Genomic DNA, 23,678 nt, shown 5'->3' with positions numbered 1-23,678 from the left:
CCCAGGGCCAGGTTAGGGAAGTGCTGTGCCCCCCAAAAGCTCAGGGGAATTTTTTTAGGGCAGATGAGCAGAGACTGGAATAGCAGCAGCCCCAGCTTCACCCACCACCATCAGCACTCCGCCTGCATCTGTCCTCATCTTTATAGGCCATCTGTATTTTACGGCAGTAATGCTTCTGTAGTCCTTGAGATTTTCCCCTCCCAAACCATTTAACATCTGGAATCAGGGGCCTGTTAGGAGATATTGCTCAAGGCCAGGAGAAAATTCCAGCCTTTATAACGCAGGGGGGAAAGCAACACTTGGCCTCCCAGCCCTGATCCGGCAGCACTGCCCCAACCAACCGTGGTGTTCCAGCAGAGGCTGCTCAGGGAAGACACCAGCTTTGTCCAGTCCCACCCCTCAGGCCGTACCGACGGTTCACACGCAACCCTCCTCTGCTTGTGGTACCTGGTCAGTGTCGACCCGATCTGGCTCCGAATTTGGTTCCACTCCTCCTTGCTCTTCCGAGGAAAGACAAACTTTTCTTCCTGCACCGTGGTTGTGTTCCCCAGCTTCATGGCTAGCGTGTCTTTCCTCTTCACTTTGTTAGCCAGCGTGCCTGCGGGGAGAGCGACGGGATGTGGCTGAGGACGGTGGTGCCTGAGCACAGCCCCTGGCAGTTGCGCTCTCCCCCGGGGTTTGCTTTCCCAGCGCAGCACTACAGCTCCCAGCCGAGCCAGAGCTGGTCACCACAGCAGCAGCCAGCATCCCTGCACGACGCCAGCAGCTCAGCTGATGCCACCCCACCTGAAGGGGTGGGACAGCACAGGCTACTGCATTAACCACCTGCAGCTGGAGGGAGAGCATCTCACCAGATGAACATGCAGGTTTGGCTGCTGCAGGCTTTGAAAAGGCAGGGGAGAGGACGTGGTACAGCGTGAAACCAAGAGCCAGCAGCTTTGCAGCACTGCGTGAACCAGCCCTTTGATACAGATCTCAACACAGCCAGGACTGAGTTCAGCAGGGGCAAAGAGGGAGAGCTGCAATGTCAAAGCCTTACTGTTATGGCTTTCATCTTCCTCCTCGTCCTCGTCATCTTTGTAGAGGATGGGCCCCTCCGAGTCAGAGTCGCTCATCCCTTCGTCTCCCTCCTGCTCCTCTGGCAGAACCTGGGGTACCAGCTTTGGGATGACTGTTACAGACGGCACATCTCCAATATACACACGGGGGCCCGGAGGCTGCTCTTCTTCCTGGTCTTCCTCTTCCTCTTCCTCATCGTCTGGACTAACGAGAAGCACACTATTACATCTCAGCACATCCCACGGGGGCTGGGGAATACCCTGGACATGAAGCCCTGTTAGCTGTGCTCGGCCCACGGAAGGCAGGTCTGTGGGGGCCCCGTAACCAGAGACAGAAGAGCCCCGTGACCCTGCTCCGTCCCCTCTCCCCAAAACACAGGGAGCTCTGGGGGGAAATGCCAGAGACAGGTTCACTGCAGAAACAAGCGATCCTCTTGCCACCCTGCGCTGGGACTTTCAGGTTCAGGTCTGGTACCACACGAGACAGCCCCTTTCCCACTTCCCTTTGCAAAAGGCAGGGTTAAGCAGGCCACGACTGGATGAAATCCAGAACCTCGTTTCATCCTAGTGCAATTAAAGACAGGCCAGATTCCTGGCACCAGCCTGCATTTGTACTCCAGAACACATTTCCCTTGGAGTGATAAATTCGCAGGACCAGGGTTAACTTCACGGGGAAGACGCACCGGGCCCCTAAGAGGCTGAAAGATTCAGCCAACGGGCAAAACGGTTTCTGGGGTGTTGTAAAGAGCAAAGAAACCAGGGCTGCTTTCTTTGCCGTCAGAGCCTGGCTGCGAGAAGCAGGGGGTGCAACTCCAGCGCGCTGGGGAAGCATTACCGGAGGTGACGGGGGAGGTACTCACACTTTCAGCATCTCGATGGTGACCGGCAGGGACCTCGTCCTGCCCAGCGTGCCGCTGTCCTCCCCGAAGGCGTCGTTCTCAAAGAGCAGCGAGTGGGCTCTGTGCGAGCCGTCGGCAGGCGGCGTGACGGGCAGGGGGCTGGCCAGCGCCTGCTGGATCCGGATGTGCAGCGGGACCTGGGGCAGCCGCGGCAGCGCGTGAGGCTCGCCGAAGCCTTGCTCCGCCGTCCTCTTCGCCGCCTCGGGGGGCCTGAAGTCCTCAGGAGGAGGGGGGGGCTCTTTGGGCAGGTCCAGGGAGCGCGGAGGGTCCGGGACGGGGGTGGAGGTGGGCAAGGGCACGCGGGGAGGCTCCGGCGGTACGTGCGTGGGCAGTGGCGGCGATGGCGAGGGCGGCGGGTACGCAGGGGCCATGTGCATGGGTATCAGCACGGGGCGGCTTGCCGTCACCGTCCTGTCGCTCGGGGGCTTGGAAGCGAGAGCTGCCTCTGACGTGGCGCTAGGCAGGAGGCCTCTCTTCGGCGGGAGAGGAGGGGAAGGCTTGGACAAGCCCGTTCCACTGTTCATCGCTTGAGAAAGTTCAGCTGGAAACCAAAGGAACACAAGAGTTAACGGGGCGTTTGCCGGGTGCCCTTCACCAGCGTGGAATAGGCAGCGAAGGACTCAGAACCTCGGCCCAAACCGTCTCAACTGCTCTTCTGCTACGAGGTGCCAGCAATAAGCAGCTTGCAAGCCTCCAGTGCGCCCTTCCTGCAGCAAAGGTAGGAGCTGGGAGCGCAGCCAGACGCACGCGGGCTGGGAGAGGTCTGCGCGCCCTGCTGCTGCAGGGGGACACAGCCCCGGCACTCAGATGGCAGCAGATGGAGCTCACCCAGAGCCAGCACGCAGCCAAGGAAGGCAGGGATGTAGGGCACTTCACGGCTGTATTTACAGCATCCCTTCGCAAAGGAATCCGAGACATGCAGGGCACCTCAGACTCCGGTTGCGTTGATGGTTCCCTTGCACGTTAAAAAAAGAAATAAATTGGGGGTAGTCTCATTTGGAGGCAAAAGGCAGCAGCGTGCCTTCCCCTTCCCCTGGCAGCCCGGCCCAAGGACACCTTGCTGCTCGCAGCTCCTGCCTGAGGACGAGCTTTTGCTCTGCTCCAAAAAACCTACTAACGCTTCCAAAACTACTTAAGAGCCTTGAATCTTCATCGGATTTGTCTGGGTGATGGAGGAGACGGGAAGAAACTGGAATCACATCGCATTAAGGAGAACAGCTGCAGGAGGAAATCTCTTTAGGTTCCTAGAACACCCTGTAGGCCCTAGGGAAGAAGTTGCACCCGTGAAGACCGCTCTGCTCTTGCTGTAGGAGCCTGTAACCTTCAGCATCCATACTCTGACGACTTGTGGGGCTTGGAGAGGTCTCGCCCACCTGCTGGAAGCGGAGCAGAAGATGGTCACGCAGCCGGGCCCCACCAGGGAGCTGGAGGAGTCGCGCACCACAAGAGGGTGCTGCGAGCAGGGAGCGCCCCGCCAAGATAAGGGCGCATAACTGCAGAGAGGTGGGCACATTTCTGGGATGTTTAGCATTTTTAGACTTTCCCCTCGTAGATTAAGAGCCAGATTGTGGAAAACACCGAGTGCCCTCAGCTCCCATCAGCGCCGGCCCGGAGGGGTTGCAGTGTCCCCTCAACGGCGCTCGAAGCCTGGCGGGACCAGGCTCAGGTCACCTTTGGGTAACAGCAGACAGATTTTGAAAGGGACCGAGTAGTTGGCAGGAGAAAGAGGAGACAGAAGAGGGCTGGGCACCACTTAAAGCATCCTCCTGAGCCAGCCAGCACTTCAGCGCGATAAGGAGGGAAGCCAGCGAGTGCCACCGCGGCCGGATCCACTGCTCCAGCCCCGACCAGATCTCAGCTGCTGCTCCTGAACCCCCCCAGCACCACGCACCGGGGCCGCGCCGAGCTCCCAGCCGTCCGGAGGGCACCGTGTGCCCTGCTTTCTTTTCCAAGCTGATGCTGATTAAAATCTCTGCCCCCAAGAGCAACCGTTTCCTCAGCCTTATTTTCAGCTGCTGCCTCAGACGGCGGGACTGCTCGCAGAACGAGCACAATGACCGGCTTCACGGGGGAACAAACGGGCGGTCTGCACGCTGACAGCTCTCCCTGCCTGCGTTACGACAGCAGCAGCACAACAGCTAAAACATGCCCCGAGTCAGAGCACGCACCAGAGACCTCATGAAGCCGGTTCCACTGCTGCTGTTTATCCACAGCAGCAAAACGAGGCTCGCGCAGCAGTGACGGCGCGCACAGCTCCGTCGTGCCTCTGCTCTCTCCTCCAGGAAACGAGGGGCTGGCAGCTCTCCTCCCTTCTCCTCCACACCCCTGCAGCCACAGGTGCACCCAGCCCCGGATTTTGGGGAGGCTGGGTCCAAACACACGTTGGACAGACTGTCTTCAGCCCCATTTTTTGTTCCACAAGTACCTCCTGCAATAAGTGCTGGGGCATTTCAAATACCATCTGCGACGTGTGCAAGCAGCTTAAAGAAAACAAGAAAGTATTTCATCGGGTGCTCAGGCATGGTCGGACTAATCAAGCTGGTCTGGCATACAGGAGTGTTTAATACCATCTCAAGGTCACTTGCAAAACCTGCTAGGGCAAGGAGAAGCCCCAAACCGAGCAGAGGGATGCAGCCTGCACTGAAAGCAGTGGCCCAGGCTAGTTCAGATGGTAACTTGCACACAATCTCAGCTTCTACCGCTGCCTCCCAAACCACACCTGCGCAACGCCTCCGCGTTGAGATACCAACACAGACCTGTCCCATCGATCTTCCCAGGAACCTCCCTCCTGACCTGTACCAGCCTCTGCTGGCCCAGTGCAAAGACTAGCAGGTGACCTGAGAAATACGAACAGGCTAGGGACCGAAGTGGTCTCATTTTCCACAGCAGTGCTTCTGAAAGTCCTGAACAGGGCGGGATCTCAGCTTTAAGAAACTCTTTTCCCAGATCATCTGCTTAGAAACAGAGCTAAGACACTTAATTCTTTCCCTAAGTGTGAAGATTCAGCTCAAATTACACCAGAGTACTCGTCCACGGGACAAGACATACGGACACAAGACTAACGCAGCAACATCCTGGCCTCAGACCTTGGAGAAGGTGCCCGGGTATAACCAAGTCTCCTCCACCATCCACGATCCCAGGTGTCCGTGGCTGAATCCCAGCTCTCGGCGAAGCATCGACATTCAGACAGCCGTGCAGCTGACACAGAACTGCCTTCCCCTCTCCCTGCACCACTCCCACCCCCGCCAGAAGCAGGCAGGGTCCCCTCCTGCAGGTAGGAGACGTGCCCGTCCGACAGACAGAGGGGGTGACTTAGGGCAGAGCACCCCAGGAATTACACGGATGCCCTGGCTAAACACCGGCAGATCCTTTAAGCCCAAACTGGGCTGTTTTCAGCAAAAACTGTCAAACGTTTGCGACACAATATTCCCTAAATCATACTAAAACACAGCCTCTCCCCTTTGTAAGGGAATAGCAGAGCGAGGGCTCCAGGACACCCACCAAGGCAGCTTGCAGAGGCACTCACCTATCACCGAGTTGCTGTTTCTGTTGACAGGCTTGGGCGGCGGGACGGGAGGCTGCTTGGCAGGAGCTGTGCTGGTCGTGCTCACGGGAGCAGTAGTGTTGGCACCGGCAAGAGCAGGGGGCAGAGTCCTGGGGGCTGGGGAGGGGGCAGCTGTGGAGCTGGCTGTCTTTGCTGCGACAGGGGCTGGGGTGGTGGGTGCGGGTTTTGCAGCGCTGCTGGCAGGTGCAGGATCCTTTGCTTGCACCTCGTTTGCCTCCTGGGACGTGGAGGGAGGTCTTTTTGGAGGAAGAAGAGGCTGCCTGGGAACGTGGGGCTCCTGCGGTGGCTCCGATTCGGGACCAGGTTGGCTGCTGGACGAGCCTGCAAGGTGAGACAGCTCCGTTTAAGAGGCTGGAAGGCCCAGGGGGGGGAGGAAGAATCAGATGAGAATTCAAAGCTACTCCTATCAGAATCTGAAGCAACCAATTCTGCACATTCTGGTTTCTTACCTTGTCTTTTCTTTGGTTCCTCAGCTGGAACAGGCTTCCTAAGGCTGGATGACTTTGGGGCCTCTTCCTCCTGGCTGGCCGGGTTACCGGCCCCGGGACCACCGATGGGGACCGTGTGGCCATTCTTCAGTGCCGGTGGGTTCAGCTTCTCTGGTTCCTCACCATCTGCACAGGGATGGGAGGAGAGAAACAACAGAAAACACTCAGAAAGCACGAGAGAGAAGAGACGTGGCTGAGCTGCCATCGATCTGCACCGATTTCTCTCTGGCTTCCAAAAGAGCTGATCTTCTGCCTCCCTCCTGCAGAGGAGAGCACAGCAAAACCAACTCTAGCTCGGGCTGAGAGCTCTCGATTTCATTATCAACAAGCAAATACTACAGCACTGGATCCCATCAAGTGTTTTTCTTCTTCAGCAGCCTCTTGATCTACCACCTTATTTAGAAAGAATGCTGCCACGTTTAAAAACGTAAGACTGGCGTGCCCAACGAAGCTGCGGTCACAGTTAGCCTCCAGCAGCTTCCACATCCCCTCACCACTACAGAGTAATCACATTTTCTGCTGCAACACAAAATCCAGCACTAGCCAAGTCTTCTACTGGACATGAAATGATATATTTTGATAACTCCTTAAAATGAGCTGGAGCACCTCTGTTTTCCTTGTGTTTCTACCCTGAATTGGGCAGAAAGATGACTGCTGTGCCCGCAGTGCAGCTTTCCTCACTTTTCACCTTTGTGTTAACCAGAGGTAACAATGCATCTTCATCAGCCTGACAATCTCTGCTTTTGTAGATGCCAGCATGGAGCCTCCCAAATGTGAGAAGCAAGACCTCTTCTGGGGTAAATAAATAAATTAAATCTTTTCAGCCCTGCTTGATCCTGGTGCTTTTGAGAGCCCTTAAAGCTCTACCAATGGCTGAAATCCCCAACCATTCTCTGCCTCCTGAACTGCCTTGACAGGACAACCTCTCAATATTATTATTCCCAGATTCAGGCTTCACATCCCTTTTAAGGGGCAGTGCCTGTTCTGACTGCTTTCCATCTCAAGAAAACTTGAGCATGTACATCACCCGTTTTATTCACAATCCTCACCATCTTCAGCCTAGCATCTCTCAGGCAATTCATGTACAGCATCACGAGCCTGCCAGGCGTTCTAGCACGTTCTGCTGCTCCAATGTTTGGTGATTTAACCCACTGCCCTCTTCTCCCCACCCCGAGATGCTCTCTCCCCTCCCCTAGGGGAACACAGCCTTATGCAGAAGTGCCCTGGTGTCACGCAGAAGCTGAAAGCAAAGGTGCCAAGCTGAAATCTCCCCAGGCTTTCTTTTCTGCAAAATAAAATCAGCCTTGGTTCCTGCAGGGAGATGGAAAACAGCTCTGCCCTTCCCTGAAATGCAGGAAGTGCAGACAGCAGCAAGAGGGAGTTTCCTCCCCAGCCAGGGCTGAAACTCAAGAGATGAGCTGGGAGCTTTTTATAGCAGCAATCGCCTCTGGCTAGCTGGAGTTTTCAGCCAGGGAGGCAGGAACAGTACGATCTTGCTTTTCCTTAGTCATTCACACCTGGCGTGCCCTTCTCTGGCAGGGAGCTGCAGCACACTGCTGCCGGCTCCTCGCTGCTCCGGCCTCCAGCTCCCGCGGCCTCCTCCAAGGTCAAGGCCAGCAGCACGACCACCCGGCCTCCCCAGGGAGCAGCAGGGCCTCGTCCCCTGCCAGCTGCGTGGGGTTCCAAAAGCCTCTGCTATTCCTCTTCCCTACCTCCTTGCTCGCTCAGGGGTTTCCAGATTTATTCATTTATTTTTTTTTGCTACAGACTTGCCTAAGAAAATTAGCTGACCCTGTAAGAGCAGGTCTTAAAAATGCAAGGAAATACAGAAACCTACCACCACCATCTCATGACCCTTCCAGTGCCTTAAAAATCATAGAAGCAAGGGATTTAGATAATGTGCTTTCCAATCTATCCCTCCTGACAATACCGATTGCTCCCTCGTCCCTTGAGCTTGCACTTTGCCCAGGTTATAACCATCTCCTGCTCCTTAAGCCAGATCAGATGACTTAAAGCAGAAAATAATTCCACCTCTCAGCCACGCTTCTGGTCCAGCCTTACCGTTTGGAAGACCTCTCTCCTCTGCCATCTCCAGTGGGAAGTTTGCTACATGAAGCCTTTGATCTCCTCCACAGTTTCATCCTGTGACCTCCTACACTTGTGTACCACGGCGAATTCTTCCTCCAGCCCAGCACTCACCCCCTCAGGTGGTTGTAAGCGGCTTTTATTACAGGGCAGCTGCAAACAACCCTGTTAGCTTTTACTTCGCAGCTTAGCTTTCAGTGGTTGGCTCTGAAAACCACTTTATTTTTTATTTTTTTACCTCCACTTTTCCACTTGGTACCTTTCTTAGAAGAACCCTAAGAAGAACCACCCACCCTCAGAAGAACCAGCGTGGGCTTAGCCAAAGCTAAGCTTTAGCTGCCGCCCAAGCGGGTGGGCTGCTCTGCCGCCGCTCCTGCCCTCTCCCTTTTACATCCAAGGGTGAACTGAGCTGGCCAAAGGGTTATTTTGGCAGGTTGACCCCAACTCAGAGAGCAGGGATGACAAAGTAGGAGAATCATGGAATATCCGAGTTGGAAGCGACCCACAAAGGTCACTGAGTGCAACTCCTGGGTCCCCAAAGGGCCACCCCAAAAAAAAGCTTCAATAAGCCACAATATGGCCAAATATAAGGCCATAACATGAGGCAACCCATCTCTAACTCCTCGAGGAAATCCCCCTACCCCAGGGCAGCTCAAAGTCGTCACTTGTCTCCTTTTTCCACGCCTAAAGCCTTCAAACCTGAACTCCAAGGTCAGCGCCTCTCCCGCGATGGTCAGAGCGCGATGGGAACAAACCAGAGGTGCTGAGCCGAAGCGTGCCGGAGGAGCTTGACAGGACAAGACAGGGTGGCTGGACCAGGACATGCACACGAGGGACAGGGTGGGGGGTGACACGCAGGATGCCCGCTGGCAGCAGGCAGGAAGATGTCCAAGCCAGGCGCTGCTCTTTCTTTGGGACATCTTCCTAACCACGCAGGCGGGCTGCCTTCCCTGCCGGGTGCGGAAGTCAGGCAGGAGAGCACAGCGAGGAGGGCAAGACAAACAGACAAGAACCGCATCAGCAAGTAAGAGCCCTTAAATTTGCCTCCCCGAGGAGAACGGCTGCAAGGGGGGGTGTTGCCAGAGGAAGGTCGGCTACACAGAACACAGACAGGCGGAGGAGAAGCTCAGGTGCGGACTCACCCTGCTCAGGGTCTTCCAACAGAACCCCTCTTTTTACCAGCTCCTCTCTTGGCTTTCGCATAGAAATCTTTCGTTCTAAAACTGATAATTAAATTGAAAAAAAAAAAAAGAAAGCACTCAGAAAACAGGGTAAGCTAGAAGTTCAAGACGATACTTTTGTTTTTTTTTAAAGTCCCCTGGAAGAAGTAAAAGGGCTTCGAATTTCACTGCATTGCACGGATTAATAAGAGGGCGGGGGGGCTGCACGCCCAGGCCTGCGCCTCGCGCTAGATTGGTGATCGCGGAGCAAACCCTCCCTCCCCGCGGCTGCCCCGGGAGCTTCCTTCCAAGAAGGAATTTGCTCGTCTGTGAGCACTGCTCCACGGCAAGGTGTTTCTGGAGAGCTCGCAGGTGCCAGCCCTTCGCCCAAGTCACGCTTTGGCTCTCACGCGTGCCGGCGCTCGGGCTCGTGGCCGCGAGCCGCCCTCACCAGCCAGCGGGCTCGGCGCAGCTTTCCCAGCTGGAGGGAGGGATTCCCACCCTGCCCCCCTTACCTTCCGAAGTCTCCTTAAATTTGTCACTGCTTTTCTTTTTCCTCCACTTCCAGGGCTTGAAGATCTTGCCGAAGCTCGAGAACTTGCTTTTTCTCTTGGTGGGAGGCGTGGTGTCGCCCGATTCCAGGACATCTACCCCCATGCCGGCATCGCTCGGGGGGTGATCCACCTCTTCAGCTGCACGGGAAAGAACACAGAGGGAGTTTTACTTTCGTGCTGCAGAGGACAGCTGCCATCTCCCGCCAGCCAGCCCCTCGCACCCTGCGAAACGGCGGCGCACGCTCATGCAAAGGAGGCAGCAAGACTCCACGCCTTCACGTAACCCGCCGGCATTTCGCTCGGGGAGACGAGGGGAGGGGGGTTCCAAAGTTAACAGTGCAAAGGGTAACCGCTAAGAGGCTTCCTGATGAACCGAGGATTAGTTGGAGTTTGCAGGGCCACAGCTTCACCCAAGGAACACGAATCGCCGCTGCGGTTTGCTCATCCGCAGCTGGAAGCGACCGGTGCCAGACCCACGTACCGACACGGACACGCAGCCCTCCCAGCCTGCAGAGCCCCTTTTCACAGCCGTCTACACACGGCACAATTACCAGACCCATGCTAGAGCTCAGTCTCGCTGATTTTTCCTCTATAAATAAGGCCGGCATCGCCAGCCAAGAGCAACAACCACACAGGAAAGCAACACAATACGGGCCCGCGCTCCACCTACTGCACGCCAGGTCTCTGGAGAACAACACAAGAAGGACACGGAGGCGGGAAGGGACGCGCAAAAAAAAAGAGCCAGACTTAGCACAACAAAGTTCATAAAGGAACAACTTGGGAAGCACAACCAGAGCACAAAACCCTACGCTGGTGACTTTCAGTTCTGGCCTGCCTGGCGTTGCCGGTTCCTGGGTATGGGAGGAAACACAAGAAACATAAGGGAACGCTTATAAGGGAACACTTACAGTCAGCAGAATCCAGCAGAGCATGCAGGAAAAAAAAAATCCGAGTGCGCACAACCTAAGTGAAGGCAGCTGGGGGGCTGTTCGTGGTCTTCGCCTGCAGGCTGCGAATCCTTGGCTTCGGCACGGGGTAAGACGGGAGCACCCCAGCCCCATGAGAACACAAACCATGGGCAACAGCCTAGAGACTTCCTCCGGTCCTACAAAGGTCCTGCCCAACACCACGTGCCGGGCTGCCTTACACATCGCACTTGTGCACCTCATTTTTGAGCCTTTAAGTCAAGTGTTGTGGAGTCTGCAAGCCTCCTGGGATCCCAAGAGGCCTTTTAGTCAGGCAAGCCCATATGACGCGCCTGCAGAAAAGACAATACCCCCTGGGCCAGGCAGTGAGTTCAGCCAAGAATCCCATCTCCTGGGGGGAAGAGATTGGGAAAGGAATTTTAGGGGAAAGCCATTTCGCACATAGGACAAAGAGCTGACAACATACCTGTTAGATCACACAAACACCCACCGAAGTTAGCAGACTCAGACGCATAAAAGCGGACTCCTGTCAACGTGGGCAAGAGCAGAGGATGGGAAATAAACCAAGAAAACCCCAGCTGCTGACTTTTGGTGGAGCTCTACGTGCAGTGCTGCCCGGTGTGGGATGTCGGAGCCCCGGGAGGCCTGGGGAAGCTGGGTGAGCACCAGGGGTCACGGCACAGCAGGATCCCAGCTTCTTGCTCTCAGCACAAGCAAAACGAAGACCAGTGCACAGCAGGGAAGAGAAGAGCGCTCACAGCACAAGGAAAAATGGAGAATATTCCAGGAAGAGGATCCAGATCCCGTGGCAGAAGTGTGGTCTTTAAGCAGCGATGGAGCAAGAGGAAAACCAGCCCAGGACACAGGTTTGCAAGGGGTTGGAGTGGCAGGGAAGTGACCTGCTGCTGTGCTAGCTAGCAGGGAAAAAACCTATTTGCAGAGCTGATTGTGGCCATTTCAGACTTGCCCTAAAACGCACGATCCTTCCGGTGCTGCACAGGTTTCTCTCCTCCCGCTCACTGGTCTCCAGATTTCATGCAGTGATGGCTGAGAGGATCGGAGTGGATGTATTTTTTATTTTTTTAACATAAAATCAGACCCCCTAACAGAAAGCTCACTCAGAGCCAGTGAAAAACTGATGCCAGTCCACGTTTATTTGAAAAGAAGGATGATAATTCAGCGTCTGAGCTGCTTCTTTAAAAAGCTGGCTTCGTAACAGGAGAGCATCTGGGTGGAACGCAGCATCCGAGATGTCAGCACCGACCCGTGATCTTCTGCGGCTCTATTCTGTGATTTTCTGCTGGGAGGGAGGGTGGGAGGAAGCAGGGACACACAAAAATGGCATTTTGAGCTCCCAGAAACCCGAGCTGAATTGTCTGGATGCTCAGAGGCACTTTCTTCAGAGAGCGGCACATTAGCCCCCGAGTCGTACACGCAATTTGAAAAAGCAGCATTCACTTTGCTCAGCAGAGCGTTCCCAAAGCTTGCCAGGCAGGCGACACTGCTCGCCAGGCACAAGCTGTGTGCTGAATTTGGATCCCAAGGGCCACGCACGGCACTTCTGAGCCTACGTTCGGTGCCCCTCGCCTCTCCGAAGAGCAGCATCAGCACCGAAGACGGCCGTACCGAGCTTCTTTCACATATATGTGTGCGTCCCTTCTTTGAATTGCTCTTAGGAATGTAACCTATGTGCCGCCTGCCACCCGAGCTGTCGGGAGTGCTGCGCTAAGCAGAACGAGTTATTAAAAGAAAACTCAACGGTCAGGTCCGCGGATTAATGAAGGGAGACCTCGGCGAGCTGCGGTGTCTCCGTTTCCAATTAGAGGGAGAAGGACGAGCACTCCCCCGCCGGCCACCTCCGAGCAGCCAGGGAGAAGGGACGGACACGGAAGGACGAGCCGGGACCGTCGGGGACACGCGACGTCCCCACACCAGGCGCAGCTGGAAGCAGCAGGGTGGGGGAAAGCCCACGTGCGAGCTTTATCCCACGGGGAAGGATCTGTTCCACCAGCTCCTGCAGCCCGGGTCTGGCTGTCGAACCGAATACCATCTCGGGGTGGAGTTTCGCACCAGGTGCCTGGCTGCCCTTACCTGCAAGCAGGCAGGTTAATACAAAAGCTTGGTTTCGTCATGACATTCGCCATCGATATCTAATAACTCGGTGACGGCTCCTCTGCCACGCCGCCCCAGCAGCGGTGCTAGCAGCTGCTCGTAGCCTTGTGCCGTGAACCAGGTCTGGACCAACATGAAAACTGTTGGTTTTGGCGTTTTAAACGCCCGGTTTTGGTGTTTTAAACGCCCGGTTTTGGTGTTTTAAACGCCCGGTTTTGGTGTTTTATAATCAGTTCTGTCCAAAAACAGCCGTGCAAGTGGGGGGGCAGGCACACTACGCACCCTCCCCTAGCACCCAGCCCCAATCCAAGTCGTTTTCACCACCCCACGCTCCCGGCAGAACAAAACCCACGTGTTGATGCCACGAGAGCAGTTCCCCACCCCGCACACCCAGGGGCTCCAGCTCCGCAGGGCAGGCTGCTCGCAGGAGGGCCCGGGGTGCCCCGATCCCTGCCGTGACACTCTTCCCCTTTCCACCCCGTAATTACCGCGTGGACACAGACATTTAAAATAGCCTGCTCTGGTGCAATTACGAATTGCTTTTACTGCTAATTAGCAGGCGGCTCGGCATCTGTAGGTGTGCTCTTAGGGAGCTGTGCCTCCAACACCCTCCTTGTGCGGTGACTGCTCATGTTGGATGGTGCTCACGCGCCCCTGGAAAAGGAACTTTCCTCCGACCACAGCCCGTTTCCACCTCGAATTTCCACGAAGTAAGGCTCAGAGAGGGCACCTCACTCTGAAAGGAGCCCTGGCAAGGCAAATTTCTCCGTGCCTCTCCTTGCTGTGCTCTACGAGGTGCAGGAGGGTCCGAGGCTGGGGCTCGCACCCGGGGCAGCTGCAGAGGAAGCACCGGGGATGCTCGGGGAAGGCAGCGGGGCCGAGAGAGGAACCAGACCCGGAGGGAAGGGTGAGAAGCATCGGGAGCTGATGCCCTCACCCTGCTCAGCACCCAGGCTGCTGACCTGCGTGGCAAGTCTGCGCCCAGGGAGCCAGCCTCACCCGCGCTGCGGTCCCGGGCTGGAAAACACATTTTAAATTTATGGGGAAAGGTTGAACGAGGTCGCGCGGGCCTGGGTGAAGCCAGGGGAGTCATGAGAAGGTCAAGAGCTTTCCAGTAAGCAGGTCTCAGTGTGTCCCCGTGCCAGAGAACGAGCTGCTCAGCCCTTCCACCAAAGCCACGCGAAGCGCCCGTCACAGCCAAGTGGCCCTGGAGCAGGGGGAGTTGTCAGAGCGCACCCCGACACCCACAGCCCTCACCCAGCCCCGCTGCAGAGCCCTGGTCGAGGAAAACTCCGTGATAAAACACCTGCTGAGACTTCAGTGCATTGCTGCCATGCCTCGGACAGACCCCGTGGATCTGGGGACGGAGCCACGTCCCGGCTGCTGCCTCCCGGCTTCCCTACCCAAAGCTGCCGCAGATCTCTGCGAAACGCTCAACGCGTGCCCTGATCCCACTCCACCAAAACAAGGAGGTGAATTTGAGCTGTTTAAGCAGCAGATCCGCGTTAACCCAAAATGTTTAGGCTGCAGCAGTCTCGGGAAGCGTCACACGATTGGCACAGCCTGGAGACGCGAGGAGGCAGAAAGCTGGGGCGGTGCCAGCAGCGAGGGACGCAGCTCTCCGTCGGCACGCAGCGAGTCCAAGAGCCGCCCGGCCAGCTGGTCTTCCAAACCCTCCTTCTGCAGGCTGCTACGCGTTTACGCTCCCATCTCACCACTGAAATCTAGGCAGAAACAAAGCTCTTCTCCCACTGCACCCTGTAAGCAAGGGCACGGGGGGCGTGCGGCCGCTGCCGTGATGTTATCCCAGAGAAGGTGGGAGAGGCTGGAGACGTGCAGTTGGTTCCCAAACTCGTCACCCTCAGCAAGTGGCTGCGGCACGGCATGTGTCATCTGCTCCCAAAGCTTCCGCCAGGCCCGGGGCAGCCGTTCCTGTTAAAGGTGGCAGAGCTCTCACTGCTCCCCTCGGCTCTCCGGGGTCAGACCGGCAGAGCCGGGATCTGCGGGGGCAGAGGAACGCCACGCTTGTTCTCATGGGACGCAACAGCAAGCAGCTATCTAGCCGGCCTGCAGGAACGACCAGCACATAAATATATTGGTCTAATGGCCCCACTGCGGTCCTAGGCAGGAGAAGCTGTCACAAGAGCAAATATAGTCGATCCTCACCCTTCAACCCCCCAAAAATCCTTCTGTGCAGTGCGTTACCAGCCAAGGAAAAGGCACCGCAGAGGTTTCAGGCACCAACATGAGCAAAAATCCTTTACTTCATTACGGGCCATCTCTCCTAGGGCAGATACCTGCAACAGAACACGAGACAGCTGGACCTCTGGGGCAAAGTACTCAAGAATTAAAATCAGAGCCAAGCTGCATCGAGTGCAGGTCACTGCAGAATTGGTCCTGGTGAACTTTGAAACCATTTAAACTCAGGCCACACACCATCAAAAGCCAGCAGGGCTATGGAGAAGTTTATTTTGTTTGGGACTGACACACCATTACATAAACTGAAAATCACTTCAAGGCCCAAGTTAGGGACCCTAACAAAGCAAGAAGGATGTGAAGAAATCAAAGCAGCGGCTCCCAGATGCTGACAATTCATATTCTATTCCTAAATGCCTGGGAGGGAAACGACTAATTTCCAGTGCTCATGAACAGAGTGGCACAACCCTCCTTTAAGGAGGAAGGGTCAGCGAGCCCCAGGACGGGACAAAAGCTGTTAGGAAAAGACGAGAACTTGCTGCTTTTCTCCCCCAGATCTCTCTGCAGACACCCGAGGGCTGGCAGAGCCGCCCTGAGCCCCAGCAGACGCATCTCCCCCGCGGTACAGCAGGCTCCCTGTCCCCGTCCGGAGGTGGGAGAGCTCTTTAATTCCATCCTTATGGACAGAGAGCCTCACAAAGAACACGCTGATGCTTTCTCATTTCCTTCTGTAGAGGACTCACTGTGTGTAAATCGTGAGCTCCGGAGCCAGATTGCTACCGTCGACAAACCACATTCCACCCAGAACCCATCTCCTGCTGCGGCAGTGACTGGTAGCACAGGAGTGGTAACCGGTAATTAGCACGAGTTCCAGGATTTCTGTTCACGAGGAGCTCACCGGGCACTTCAGCCTCAGCCGTGTCCTCCAGGCTCGCTGCCGTAGGTCTGTCAGTGCACGAGGCCATGCTACGGCGTGAGCACTTCACCGAAAGCCAGATGTCACCGGGACAAATGAGGCACTCGACACCACAGCAGCAGCTCCCAGCACCTCGATCACCTCCATTTCCCGAGTGCGCCTGCAGTTGTGCTGTCCCCAGGCCTGCAGGTGCATCGGGAGCTTTTTGCTGAGCGCGGCTGCTCGTTATAACCCCGACGTTACCGCACCTCGGGAGCGCGTTTTGCAGAAGAGCCTCGACCTAAGGCGACAGCGAGAGCGCCTTGCAAAGCCCAGCCCGTGCGCTCACGCCGTGGCACTGCAACAAACGCTCCCGTTGCCAAAACAGCGCCGGTGCACGGGCTGCAGAATAACTCGGCTTCGTTGTGCCAGGCTGAGCAGCTCAGAATGCAAAAAGCTTTCAAGCAAACAGCTACGACCCAACAAGCAAACAAAGACTCTTTTGATGGAAATGCTGTTCAGGTTAGAGCATCAGAAAAGCGCTGTAAGTAAATGTCTCTAGCTTCCTATAGCAGCTTCAGAAACTTCACACGCGCTTCCTGAATGGTCCAGGGAAGACACAAATCCTGACCTTAAAGCAAGAGAAGGCTGCGATCACAAAGCAGCCTCAAAGAGTCCCAGCCCCCAGCTTTTGTACGTTGTTGATCACCGTAACCTTCTCCAGACCTTCCTTTTCAGCAGCATCCTGCCAAAATTAACGCACGAGCCACCCCTCCAAAGTCCCAATTTGTTCAGGAGGAGCTACGTAAGCAGTACCATGAGCAAAGACCCGAGACCAGCCGCAGGAACCCGCGGGCTGCTGGCCTCCAGCCTCGGGCACGGCGCAGCATCATCGTGCCGGTGACCCCACTCCTCTCGAAGTTGCCCACATCTCTGGTGCCCGGTGAGAGATGAGGCTGAGACGGGACGGATCCGTCTTCTACCGGCCCCTAGACCCAAGGAGATGCTGCCCATCGCTACTGACAGCGCGGGGAAGGACGAAGTTTTCTTCTTCCTTCCACCCTCTCTCAATACCACTTATTTTTAGCAGCTCTTGAACAAGACCAGCCAGAGCGAACTGGGGGTGGGGAGCAAAGTCACTGGTTTAATCTGAGCCCTAAAAACGCTCGGTGGGTTCAAAGTCATAAAAGCGAAAAAGAATGAGAAAATCATCTGTCCCTCGGGGAGCTTGCTGTGCGCGGTGTCAAGTGTTTCTGTAAAAATCAGCTAATTTGGTGCACGGAGCGTGCAGCTTGAGCCAGGCGTCTGCCAGCCGTTGGGACGCGATAGCAGAAGCGGGGCACGCGCGAAGCCTCCTTGTTTCCAGTGCATCCCAGTCCCGGGCACGGCACCGAGCGGCGTTTGGGAAGCAGCACTGCCCCCAGAGCCTCAAACAAGGGAGGATCGGCTCTCCCTGTCCACCAAATCCCATCAGCTAAAACTCAGACCTAGAGCTACCTGGCAGGGGAGAGAGAAAACAAGCAGACAGGCGACTGCCAAGCCCCAGAAGCGGGGTGCTGCGCACACGAGGCGGCAGCTCCGGGCAGCCCGCGGGGCTGACTCCCAGCCCAGGCAGGGCGGTTTTATTTCTGAAGCTCGTGCCCCTACAGCCACCCCTAAAAACCTCGGCTCGGAGCCCGCCCGGCGGACCAGCAGAACGCGGCACCGCGCGGGACGTAGGAGAAAAGGAAGGAAATGGAGTTATTCCTCCGGTTTCTCCTCCCGGCTCCGTGCCGGGCGCAGGTTACACAAGCCCCGCGTTGCATTCCTCCCCTCCCGACTCCTCCGTTTCACCTGCGGTCCTGCCCCGCCATCTCCCCCGGCCGTCTCTCCCTTGCCCTCCATTACTCACCGAAAGCAGCCGGACTGACCGGTCTGGAGAAGTGCGGCTGCCCCATCAGACTCCTTCCCGAGCGGCTCTCCGGGAGGCAGCGGGAAGGGAGAGAAAAACCAGCCGGGACCCCGGGAGAGCTCCGGAGCCCTCGGAAATGGTAAATCCACGCCCGCGGCCGGGCAAGGCTCCAGCGCCGGGCGAGCGCGGCGGCTGCGGGAGGCGAGGCGGTGGCAGGGTGCGCGGTGCGGGTCCTGTCCCTCGGAGCCCAGGCACTTGATTCTCATAAATAGGCGCCCATGCCAGCTCCCCTGGCGCAGGAATGCCTGTCATTCCAGAGCCGCGCTGGCTGGGGCTGAAGCTCAGGAAGGGGAGGAGACAGCCAACGCTCCAGCCACTGAGCTGCACAACCCAAAATCATCAACACCCCTCGGTCCTGCCTCGCACCCTGCCCAGAAAAAGCTGGGAGCCAGGAGGGAGAGCGGAGGGGCGGTGAGAGCCTACCTGAGCCACGGCACCGATGGGGGTGAAGAAGCCCCGTGCTGCAACACGGTCCCGAGGTTAAAGGGAATCGCAAAGAGCACCCCGGCTGCTGTGCACCGAGCCAGGTGCACAATAGAAGTACAATTTAACAACAATTCCCCCCTCCGCTAAAGTTACCGGGAGGATAGGAGGGGCAGGGAGAGTGTCTTCCCCTTTAAATTAAACAAAGGGGCTTCGATAAAGGAAATCAAAGTTTATTTTTGATACACGCATCTCATCTCGATGGCTGTGGTTACAAACGTCCCTCTCAGCATTTGCATCACAACAGAATTTAAATACTCCCACTTGGATTCTGTTCTTTTCCACCAAAGTTTGCGTTAGGGCTTCGGTGTCCTACAGAGCGAACCGCAGCGGGATGGGGCAATGCTGAAGCCTTCAGCAGCTTCATCTTAGCCCAGAGGAAACAGAACATTTTCAAAAACACACAGGAATTCGCAGAAGTGACTAATCTGAAATCCGAACCCATCTGACACATCCAGGTTTCTCCTGGAAACGGTTTCAAACACCAGGGTTTGCTGCAGCCCTCGAGGTCCCTGCTTCTGGCAGGCCAGCAGCCGCGCTGCTTCAGTGTCTGAACATCAGCCAGGACGAGCTCAAGACGAGCTCGCTGCTGCAGCGGTCCCAGTAGCGAAACACACAGACAAAAAAAAAAAAAAGCTTCTATTCTGGGAAACAACAAAATCCAAGATTATCAACTGGGGCTGGTCCAGCTGGGAGCAATGCACGCTGTGCATCAGTGGAACGGCACCGAAACGAGACTGCCACGCAGCGCCGCACGCGGGGGCAGGAGCCAGCTCTGCAGCCACACCGAAGAGGGCAGGGGCCGTTGTGAAGCCTAAAAAAACTCCACCGAAGTCACAAAGACACCTGGAAGGTGTCGATGCCCTCGGTCCCTCCCCTGACACACCAAACATCCAGCAAACAGCTCACAAAATTCTCCCCTCGCCTCCGAAGCACAGCTGCAAAAACACAGGGGGCAGCGGGTCTGCCTCTGCGCGGCGCGGCCAGCGGGACGGACGGACGGACGGCAGGAGCAGGTGGAGGAGCACGGATCAGCAGACACGAGGGGGTGGACGAGCAAATGCCGCTCTCCTCCCTCGCGCAGGACACACGCGCTGCCCTGGAAGCGCTGCTCTTCTCACCCTCCCACCACCGGTCCCTGCTCAGCCGCAGTCCGCAGTCTTGGAAGCACTTTCCATTTTCCTCGTGGGCAATTAACGCGCTGACTACAGGCATGCCCCACCTCATTTCAGGCTCTTTGCTTCGAAACAAAAGAAAAAGCCATTTTAAAGCCATTCAAATAGGCGGCCATCTGGCAGACACCCACAAACTTCGGAGAGATGACTTCCAGCCTCTATCTAAGCCTGTGCATCAGCTGTCCAGCTTGGAAGGAGGTCTGGAAAAACCATCCGAGGGCTGCGGAGCGCTGCACGCTTGCTCCGTACCTGCCTGACTTCCCATGAGACTGAAGCCGTTGCAATTTACGTCGCATTTGCTGTGAATTAAGAGCACACAAAGCGGTGCTGTGGGACAGAAGACGCTTGGCAGGTTGTTAAAGCGCAGCGGCGCAACCCTGAGCCTGACCCTCTATTTCTTCATTAGCGGAAGAGGAATCATTAGTCTGAGTTTCAGTGAGAGAGGTTTAAACCGGTGCATTGCACCTTGCAGCAGCTGCACCCCCCAAGGATGCCCAGTGACAGCTTCTCAGGCTCCGGTGCCGCACAGCAACACACCGGGCTGCGAAATCACAAGCTGCAATGAAGCGCTTCCACGTTTCTGTACCACCGATTAGGGCTAACGAACCTTCCTGAAGGGAATCTACAAGACTACTTGACAAAGGCGCTTGTGTTAAAATGTGTAGAAGCGTACGAAACGCCGGGCTGAGCTGCTCGAGGAGCAAAGAACCGCGGATCTGCACGTCACACTGCAGCCGGGCTTGGATTTCAGGCGCTCTTTAGGAATATCAGCAGCAGCTCTTCTTGCTGGGGGGGAAGAACGAACACCCCTCCAGAGGGGGAACGACAAAACACAGAGAACAGCAGAAATCCAGACCCAAATTAACACCGACATTACCTTCAAGGTGGAGGAAAAACCCGCCAGCCCATCCCACCTCCATCTCTAGGGGCAACAAAAAAAAAGAAAAAGGCACAAGTTCTGCACCAGCGAACCCAACGCAAAGCACGTCCCTGCCTCGGCTCCAGCCCGAGGACAGCCCCTCACCGTGCTGCAAAGTGACCCTTTTCCATCCGCAGTGCCTCCTGTTTCACAGCTGGAGAGAAATACGGGAAAAAGCCACGGACCCAAGCCCTTTGCCAGAGGTGCATCAGGAGCGCAGCGCCCCGATGCTTGGGGCTCAGCCCCAGCTCCGCCAACAGCAGCCAGGGGGCAAGACCTCAGCCCCCAGCCAAGTGCACATCTAGGCTAAAGGAAAATCCACGTTTCAAGCAAGGACAAGCAGCAAATGCCCAAAATCCCCAGCGCGGCGCAGGAGGGCCATCTGACATTGCCGCGCGGGAGAAACCGGAGTACTGCCGTTACTCCTCGGGGACAGGCGAAGGCCTCCACGAGAAGGAAGAGCTCGAAATAGCAAATAGCTTTCTTCAGGAAAGCAAAAGGGGTCACCGGCTGATAGTCCCTTTGACGTTTCCTTCTGAAAATTTAGTAACCAAGAAACGCCACTGGCAGGAAAATGTTCTGGGGTTTCGGGAGAGCCAGCGGGTGACACGAGGTGAGAGGAGCGGTTACGGGCAGCAGACGCCCGCAGCAAGCAGCGGGGCACGTCGCGCACCAAAGCTCGCCTCTGAAGTTTCATTTCCTCTCCATCCAGGCCGGCATCCCATTAAAAACCCGGCGTTCAAGTGGCACTGCCTGCTTGCACACACTGTAAAAGGAAGCCCTCCTGGACTGTTTCACTTCAGAACCTAATGAACCCCATAATGAGCATGAGCCGCGCTAATAAAGCCACTGTTGTTGGCATCTCGGCTCACACCGACGTGAAACACCGCATTCATCCGCGGTGACTCAGACGTTTGTGCTCCGTGATTCAGCCGCGGGGACATGAGACAGGACTCCTGCGCTATCCCCTCCCCGCAGAGCGGGCTGCGCCCAAGCGGGGATACTGGGCGTTCTCCTGCCCAGGAAGTCCAGGGCTCCGTCCTCGACAAAAATGCACCCCCTTGACACACACACATACAAGCCCACGGTACCATTTTACCAGGGCTGAAATGAGAAAAAAGGCGGTAACAGCACTAATCCGGACAGACTCCATCACAATTCCTTCGCTAGCAGTCCTCAGCAGCTTCAACAGAATAGGGAGAGCGTAAAAAAACCCTACAGCAGCTCTGGCTGCCTACAAAACTGCCCGTTTGTGCGCTCGGAAGGAGCACGTGGAAGTTATTCATGACAGCAGCAGCCCAGCACAAGGAAGCCGGGCAGTCCATCTGGGAGGTCGCGAGCCAACACACCGTGACGCTCTTCCTTCCCCCGGCGCGGTATTACGAGCCAGCCCGAAACCCGGCGTGGAAACGGAAAGCGGTTTATTTATAAGGCAGCTGGCACCGCATTGTTTAGGTCGGGTGCGCTTTGATGAAAGCGCGCTGGTTCGGATGAGAGCGCAGTGAGGTAAGCGCTCCCGAACCGCGTGATTTCCTCGGTGCTTCCCGTGACATTTCCAAGCGGGAAACTCCCATTTCCCAGAGCATTCCAGTCCCCACCAGTCCGCCCAGCCAGGCGGTGGCGGCGGCCGCCAGGACATCGCGGTGCCGAGTGGGGCCGAGCACGGCTGGAGGATGAGCATGAGGCTCAACGTCTGCAGCCTGCCTCGCACCAAGGAAGGGAAAGCAAAGCAGAGCACACGCCATTGGGAAGTATTATGGGCAAAGAGGGTGGCCAGGAGGAAAGGGGTTGCTTAATTGGAGGACCAAGCAAAAGGAGGCCGTGCAGAGGGTCCCAGGGCCGGGTTTGAGGCCACGGTACCCCATAGCTTTGTTTCCCAGTGGAGGAAACGCAGCTTTCATTGGGAGTCATTTCAGCCGGCGCTGAAACCACATCACCTGCAGCGCCTCCTCGCCCTTCGCTGTCATCCTTCGCCGCACAGGAGGGAGATTTTCCTGTTTACAGGTGAGGGAACGCGAAGGAATGCAATCCTGAAAATTAAAGATTCGGTCACATCTTGGCTAGGTCGGTGGCTGCGGTGACTCACGGCTGTGCCGTCTTCAGGCAAGGGAACCTCCAGCGCCGACAAGCTGCTTGCTGGAGCACCTTGGAGCGGCGTTAAAGCAGCGCTGGTCAGAAGCCAAAGGAAGCACAGATACAGGCCGCATTCCAGCAGAGCATCAGGCAGCAGCAGAGCGACAGCATATTCCCGACAGTGAGGCACTCAGAGGCAGGATGCCCATCTGTCACTTCCAGCTCCGTTATTAGGAAAACATTAAGCAAAAGCACGGAGAAAATTACATTAATTATTCCATTGTTTGGGGAAGAGACAAACACGACATTTAGCTTCGCTCTGCTTTCACCTATTTACAACTGCCCTCTCCCCCAGGCAACAGAACTGGGGTATTCAGAGGAGAACCTGTAACCCAAGGTTGCAAAATGTTGGAGATAAAGAACGAGGAGATGAGCAGAGCCCTAGCACAAGCCAACCAAACGTCCCTCTCCTCTCCAGCCCCGAGCAGGCACTGGTTTAGGACCGGCACAGCACAAGCACTCGGTGCCCTTCCTTTGGGTGCCCTGCTCCTAAAGACCTTGCAGTTTTACACGGACATGACTGAAATAACCGAGCCCTTTAGCAGGGAGGTCTGTCCTTCCGTGCCACCTGTAAAATGGTGGGAGAAGCTCTGTAAAGCACCACATCGGAGGCTGCAAATTCACAGCAAGAACAACCCCTGCTCTGATTCATCCAGCTCACGGTCCCACATCTCTCTTCCTATCTCTACTCCTCCAAGACTGCAGACTCTCCAGAGCTGAAAGCCTCCCTGCCCACGTGCTCGCCGGGACGAAGGGCAGGATGAGCTCTATAAAAGTAGTTGCCTCTTTTTAACGTTTCGCGAAAATCTCGGCGAGCGCACGTGCTCCTCATTCCAAAACCTGAAACCGCAGCAGCACATTTCAGCGTTTCCTCTGCCACCTCAAAGGGCCCACTGCAGGCACAGCGCACCAAGAAGCCAAATCGCCCTTCGACACCTAGAGCGCCTCAGTCCCCAGTTGCATTTTTTCCGAATTCCTGCACAAAGCCGGCCAGTGCCAGGGCATCCTACCATCCCTCCCTCGCTTGGCTCCGGCCAGGGAGACGTACAAAAGCGCCTTGGTTTAGCTTTTTGGGGAAC

The 23,678-nt window shown here is 56.3% G+C and overlaps 1 protein-coding gene across 6 annotated transcripts in view; it reads right to left on the bottom strand.

The window, feature by feature from the left end:
* The window catches only part of PHACTR4 (phosphatase and actin regulator 4), a 64,816-nt gene that overhangs the window by 4,900 nt on the left and 36,238 nt on the right, over positions 1-23,678 (bottom strand). For 5 of the 6 annotated variants that reach the window (XM_080566619.1, XM_080566616.1, XM_080566617.1 and 2 more), the window contains 7 exons: positions 9,771-9,947; positions 9,238-9,318; positions 5,972-6,136; positions 5,484-5,843; positions 1,919-2,498; positions 1,040-1,263; positions 448-598 (listed from right to left, as the gene is read on the bottom strand). In XM_080566619.1, coding sequence (XP_080422745.1) covers positions 448-598; positions 1,040-1,263; positions 1,919-2,498; positions 5,484-5,843; positions 5,972-6,136; positions 9,238-9,318; positions 9,771-9,912 — 1,703 coding nt within the window. In that variant the 5' untranslated portion in view covers positions 9,913-9,947. Of the gene's footprint in view, positions 1-447; positions 599-1,039; positions 1,264-1,918; positions 2,499-5,483; positions 5,844-5,971; positions 6,137-9,237; positions 9,319-9,770; positions 9,948-17,829; positions 22,382-23,678 lie in introns of those variants that run through there. The other variant, XM_080566615.1, reaches the window with a different exon arrangement.

This window comes from Anser brachyrhynchus (genome assembly GCF_964034855.1).
Source record: "Anser brachyrhynchus genome assembly, chromosome: 24".
Lineage (NCBI taxonomy): Eukaryota > Metazoa > Chordata > Aves > Anseriformes > Anatidae > Anser > Anser brachyrhynchus.
This window is presented reverse-complemented; position numbering and strand designations above follow the sequence as displayed.